General features: G+C 34.7%; 1 protein-coding gene across 1 annotated transcript; it reads right to left on the bottom strand.

Annotated features, from left to right (window-relative positions):
- Positions 1–635: 635 nt before the first annotated feature.
- On the bottom strand, positions 636–6,395 carry LOC114390683 (protein IQ-DOMAIN 14-like). The gene is made up of 4 exons (XM_028351512.1): positions 5,873–6,395; positions 2,350–2,547; positions 1,756–1,821; positions 636–1,642 (listed from the first exon to the last, which is right to left on the bottom strand). The coding sequence occupies exons 1-4, from the start codon at positions 6,293–6,295 to the stop codon at positions 896–898; spliced, it is 1,434 nt and encodes a 477-aa protein (XP_028207313.1). The 5' UTR covers positions 6,296–6,395; the 3' UTR covers positions 636–895.
- Between the last annotated feature and the right edge of the window lie 428 nt (positions 6,396–6,823).

The raw sequence follows: 6,823 nt of genomic DNA on the forward strand, positions 1-6,823 counted from the left end.
AGAAAATTAACAGGATATCTACACAAGATATAGAATTCAGGATTTGGTAGTTCATATCTGTCCATGTAAAGGCTGTTTAAGCATCGTTGTATCATAAATACAACATGTTCCTATTGCAGAAGATTCCAGCACAAACAACCACCTTGTCATTTGGTAAGTAATAGCTATTAAAGGATTAGCAGACTATAAAAGATTGCAGAGATCTGCAACAAACTACAGGTAAAAGAGGATGGTGAATATTAACATGCATGTTCAGATGGAATTTAGAAATGAAGTTGAACAGACCGTTTGCTAAAAGTTGCAATTCTTCATCATATTGGATTAATGCTTGCATGCTAAATGATGAAAATACTGCTTGGAAAATGCAGCGTTTTATGAAGTTTTGATGTAGAAGAAACGCACACAATAGTTAGTTTCTATTTATTAAAAGAAATTGGAATATTGGTACATAAACATGACTTGCACGTATACAACTCTTCATTATACATCTTTATTACTCAATACATGTTCAGCCTGTCTCATTTTTAAATTGTCTTCATATAGCATTATCCTTATTTTATAATCATTGATATTTTCGTAGGAAGGGACTAGTTTGATGTTAAGTAGCTTCTGATGAATCAGAATTAACACCAACATTGATTAATGAACACTTTCAAAACATGTTATATTCCAACATAACAAAATTCAGTAAAAACATCCAAAACAAGTAATATTTCAACATAACAAAATTCAGTAAAACCCAATCATGAGCCAGGCCCTTGATCGTGTGGGGACAAAGACTATAGGAGTACATGTCAAATACTTACATCCTAAAACTTCTGTCATACTCAGAAGACCCAAGCAAAAGAAACTAATGTCTCTTCCATTTTTTGTTTTCTTTATCTTTTTTGTGATGTCACCTTAAATTGGCACTCCCAATTCTGTTCAAACAGCTGCTTGTGGTTGTTGCATAGGCCTTGCTCCTAAAATCAGAATCCCTATCTGAACTAGGCCCTGCTTCCCAAAGACCCTGAAGAGACCTTCTTGTGGAATGACCATATCTCTCAAATTCCATTCTTTGCCTTGGAGCACTATGTGACCTAACCTTGGCTCTAGAAGACTCGGTATTCGCCATGTAATTGGGATGACCCGGGTAGCCACTGAAGAAACTCCATGCACACTCACTCTTAGTTGGTGTGAATGGACCTCTCCTTGCATCACTTCCAAGTCTAGAGGAGGCAGAAAATGCTTGAGGACTATCCTCAACATTTTGCAAAGCCGCTTCTTCTTTTCCTTTGTGAGATTTCAAAGAGCCAAAGGGAAGAACCTCCCTAGAAGATAGACTTGGATTTAGAGCTTTGGAAGAACGTTTGGATGGAGACTCATAGGCCACAAAATTCTCATTGTTGTAATCAGAAGACAAATAATGATGTGATGATGTCTGAAATGAGCTGCCACTACTATGGTGTGAGTTCAAGTGTGGCTTCCAAGTATCTACTTCAAGAATCTTGTCACTCTTCTCATCATCAAGGTGTCCATTTTTCAATGATGCATCTCTAGTTTGTCTCCAAGAATTTTCTTCCATCCAACTGTCTAACCAATGGGAACCGAAACGAGCTTTCTCCACGTCAATGTCCCTAAAATTTGCATTGGAACTACATCTCTGCAAGTTGAAAATGGAGAATGCAATTAAAGGGGAAATTAAATTCATATCCAAGTGATCCCTTGAAAATGGAGAATGCTTGGAGTAATATTATGAAGAAGAACCATGTGTACCTTGAGAATAGATCCATCAAATTTTGTACTATAGGCACGAAGTGAGTGCTGATAATCTTCAGGGACCTACAATTATTCAAAAGAAAGAAGAACAAAAAAAGGTTCAAAGAAAGGATTAATGGTTATTATGAGCTATTTGATTAGTCACATATGAATGATTATCATTATCACAATGGCACGATCCAACCTAAAGATTATCTATAGAAGCAAGCTCTAGCACCGGTTTATTTTGCAACACGCTGTTTTATACAGGGTGGAAAGTTATTCTGTAACAGATTCCTAATTGCAAACATTTGGTGGGGTGATAGAAAGAAAGAAAAAAGTAGAAAAAGAAAAGTACATTAATAAAGATAACACGTTTGAAGAAAGTGAAATGCCATGCCAATGCCATCACATAGCCTTTGTAACAAGTTAACTACAGCTTAATTAGATAAGGATCATGTCATGGCAATAATTAAAAGAACAAAAAAGATATACATATACATATATATATATATATATATATATATATATATATATATATATATATATATATATATATATATATATATATGTATGTATGTGTGTGTATGTATATATGTCCACTTTGCTTACAGGGTAATGAGAAAGTGAAGACTTGAAAGAATGCATATTATCTGACAAGTTCCCACGAGTTGCACGTGCCCGGGACTGCAGTCTCACCAAGGTTTGCATGCGCCTTAGCATATCTGAAGTTTGCTTCCTCACAATGTGACCCCTCACCAATGCTTGCAACTTCACCAATGCTTTAAGTGCTCTCAATGCCCTCCTTGCCTTCCAAATTCACATAAAAAAATATAAGTAAATCATAAAATTCTATTCCATATCGTACTGTTCATAAAACATACCCATGAAATTGAACTATCACATTTTTTCAGGAGAAAAAGAGAATAGTTAAAGAAGACAAACAAAAATAATCCAAAGGGTAACTGCATTGTTATATAATTGTAAAAGAATTTAGTTAGAACAAATTAACATGTAAAGTTTTTACAAAGTGATTTAATCATACATTGTTATCTATGGTAAGATTCTTCACTTTAGGAAATATTACTTTAAAATGCTACATCCAGAATAAAATAAAGATACTCTCAAGATAATATTAAAATAAAATATGGGAAATAGATAAGCATAGGATGTCAGAAAGGTGGAGAATATTAAAACGAAAAAGACATGAGAAAGAAGGGGAGGGGGGTTGAGGTTGATGGGCGTAATCATTAGTAAACATAAATACACAGTGGAAAACCATCCATTATTGATGCTCCTTCATATTCATTGAAGCTTCCTATGTTGCATGCCCCACAATGGTTGGAAGACAAAAGGTGAAAAATTTAAGTTGAACGAATAATGTAATCTTCATGTTACTTTCAGTTTCTTTTAGAAAGAAAACAAAAAACATTACACCTAGCTGCTGGTCCGTGTTGTCCTCAACAAGAGTAGTTTCCTCTCACGTGAAGGTTAAAAGTAAGGTGTAAAAAATCTCTTTTCACTTTAACCCCCCAAAAAAACATGGCTTTTTCACTTTCGGCTTTTCATTTGTCAAGCCCAAGAAATCACAAGTTTAACATAAATCCATCAATGTACCATTTTTCTTTTTTAATCAACAAAAGCGGTAGAATGCATACACACTTCCAATACTAAGGGACAAGACGCTAATCACATTCTGAAATTATGAGACAATGCTCTAATTAAGGGATTACTTGGACAATGCTCTAAACATGAAAGTATGACACCCCCTAATCCCATACTCAAAGCACTACTTGACAAAGTACTAATGACATGTTGGAACCTTCAGAAGAAAATCAAATAGACACAAACATTTCAGTGCAAACCTTAACCACAACCAGCTCTACCGGTTAAGAGATTTTCTTAGACAAAATTGTCCATCATAAAAAAACAAAGAAGATATTAAGGAAATCCGAACTCACTTATAAAAGTGTGAGAATTCATTCTGAATCATTAACAACTTACGTGAATCAAGAATGAGTCAATGAATGTACCCCATACCATACCAAGCCAAAAAACAAAACTAGTATTTTTACCAACTTGTGCGTGACTCTCTTATTACTTACATTAAGTAAAATATAGGTAGCCTAACAACAAGCACGGGCACTTAGGTCCATGACCTAAGAAACATAGCTGATCATGTGTTGGTGCAGGGCCACTTCACCTTTGGTGTTATTTTTGGGTACATTTGGGGACATTCTACTTTGGCCACCGGAAAGGTAAGTATCATAACTCACCAATATGTGGGGCTCACACTAAGATGCTAACTCCCACAAATTACCCATTTTCCAATTCTCGAAACTTTCTTTGTTGTCCATTGACTCTTGTCTAGTCACACTGCTACATTTTCTCAAGGATCCAAATCACACATAAGCAATACGGCACAGTCCAAGTACACGACAAAAGGCAGAACAGAACACACCCCACAACACAAAAGTGACTCAACACATGAAAATTGCAGCCACCTCGTGATGGGAATACACGTGGCAGTCAACACCCATAACATTGAAAATAAATATAAAATATAAATTATCTTTTCAGGCTACAAGATTCGGAAATCATACATCAGCATCCAAATTTAAAAATCAAATTTCTCGTCTTAGAATACGAAAAGGTCAATTAATTTAATTTCTTACGGAAATTAATTTATTTTTTTCCCAAAGAATTAAATAAATTATCGATATTTTTTGTCTTTCAAACCAAAAAATAGTTTTTAAGATTAAAACGATAGATATAGACAAGTTACGATTTTTTATATTCCCATCCTATCTTGCTAACGTTACAAGTTGGATTCTGTAGAGATTTGTCGGCGGAACCCAAAATTGCCGAGTCCTCACACAACATCTACCAAAGACCAAAGTTTTACCACAAGCTAAAAACAAAGAGGAGTGTTATTTATTCTCATTATACTTCTTAAATCTATTAATCTAAATAACCTTGTTATTTAAATTTTTTATTTAAAAAGTAAGAAGGTTTGTGAGAAAATATTATAAGGGAATTTAGAATTATTCAAAAGAAACTAATATTAAAAATTTAGGATGTAGCCAGCTTCAAGACACTAATAATTAAAAAATTTACTAATAGAATTTATTTTGTGAAAAATTATACTGTACTAATAGAATTCTTTAACATGATCCTAACGATGCAGATTAACTTTTTATTGGAAGAAGAAAAGGCATGGGTGTTGTGACTTGTGGCAGGAAACAGGTTGCTTTGGATAGGTGAAAAATTTAAGAAAAAAGAAACAGCGTTGAAAATGAAGCAATGATATTTGACTAGGGTTTGTTTTCCGAGAAGAAGAACAGTGTGGGGGAAAATTTCAATTTCAACGAGAAAAATTAAAGGGCAAAAAGCACGCACAGAAAATCAGATACAAATAGAGAGTCAACAAATTTGAAATTAGCTGACGCGCTGAGAACGTGGGAGAAATTTTAAAATGAAGAAAAATAATTTTTTACTAGGGTCAAAGTCAAATAAAACGAGAGGTAATTAAGAAAAATAGATGACTATGAGAAAAACATGTGTTGAACTTTAAACTTAAAAGAACTGAATCAACAAGACCAAGCAAAAGAAGATTTTGGATCAATTACTTCATACTTCATCACTCTTAATCAAAACACAGAATACTTAATTTAATAATAAAAAATTTTCTAATTATTTTTCCAATAAAACGTCTTAAACACTCAAATTTAATCATTGAAAAACTCAAGCAAATATTTTCAACATTAATTCAACTTTTTTTTTCATCAATAAACATCAATTTAATTTGATCTTTCATCATTTAAAACCTTAAGCAACGTAACATGACACTTAGAAGTGTCAATTTCACTTCCAAAACATATTTAAAAGAATACGGTTCAATTTAAATGCCTTTAAAAAGAACTTAAATTCTCATCCCATCAAAAGATTGGTAACTTTTGCTACAAATACTTAAAAAATAATACTCAAAATAATTTATAATTAAACGATGATAAAAAAAATCCTTTAAATTAGAAAACAATAATTTAAATAAATTACATAGTTACTTAAACACAACATTTGACTGTGAACATTAATCACTCCGAAGAACAAAAGCAAAACAAGATTTTTCACGTACCAAGTAACCTCGAAACGCCGACTGGATTTTCACTGCGGCGGCGGTGGTTTCATTCGCCACGCGCCGGGACTGCGGCGCCGCGGCGGGCAGGCTGGAGGCACAGCCGGTGCTGCTGGTCAGCCTGACAACCTCGGCAGCAGCGTGTGCGGCGGCGAGAGCGGCTTGGGCGACAGCGGCGGTGGCGGCGGCGACGGCGATGGCATGTTTGTTGGCGTCCAAAGATTCGGGGAAAGGAGAGGAGGAAGTGGAAGGGTCAAAGTTGCTGTTGTTGTTAAGTGTTGTTGGTAATGTGTTGGGTTTGTACCTCGTACTGTGTTTGACGAAGCTCCATGTTTTCTTGTCTTTGCTGGGTTTGGAGGCGTCGGAGGAGGGTGGTGGGTTGTGGTGCTTCTTGCCGCCGAAGAGTCGCCGGAGAAAACCCATGAGGGAGAATTCAATTCAAGGCATTGGTGGAGAGAGAGAGAATAGAAGATAAGAGAAGGAGTGGAATGGGATGAAGAGTGAAGAAGAGAATGAAGGGAAGAGAGCACTTAAATGGACGAAGTTTGGAAGGTTGCACATTTGGAAATATGTTCAAGTGTTCGTTGCCACGCGACTCTAGCCACCACGCGCTCTTTCAATTGCTATACTAATAATGAATATTTTTGGAATAAAAAATCTAGATGTAGTTATTTGTGTTTTTTTTTACTGGAATAGTAGTTATTTGTGTTTTATTATTACTTTTTGCTCCTCTTTTTTTAATTACAATTTGGAGTTTTATTGTGCGAACTACCAAGATGAATTTTTAATTTGATTAACGAAAAGTACTTATTAATAGAAAAATTGATTGAAGAACATCCTAAAAGAATCTAAAGAAACTACAAAATGTTCTTTTTGTTAAGAATTTTTTATGCTGTTTGCACTTTTGAGGTTCTTGAGTTTTTAAAATAAAGTAATTTTTGGCGGCTAAGA

Source organism: Glycine soja, chromosome 16, assembly GCF_004193775.1.
Source record: "Glycine soja cultivar W05 chromosome 16, ASM419377v2, whole genome shotgun sequence".
In the NCBI taxonomy this organism is placed as follows: domain Eukaryota; kingdom Viridiplantae; phylum Streptophyta; class Magnoliopsida; order Fabales; family Fabaceae; genus Glycine; species Glycine soja.

Coding starts and splice junctions, on each gene's coding strand:
- LOC114390683 (XM_028351512.1), bottom strand. CDS start 6,295: ATGGGTTTTCTCCGGCGACTCTTCGGCGGCAAGAAGCACCACAACCCA. Junction 2,548..5,872: donor CGGCGTTTCGAGGTTACTTG/GTACGTGAAAAA, acceptor TGAATTTGGAAG/GCAAGGAGGGCATTGAGAGC. Junction 1,822..2,349: donor CTTCACTTTCTCATTACCCT/GTAAGCAAAGTG, acceptor GAATAATTGTAG/GTCCCTGAAGATTATCAGCA.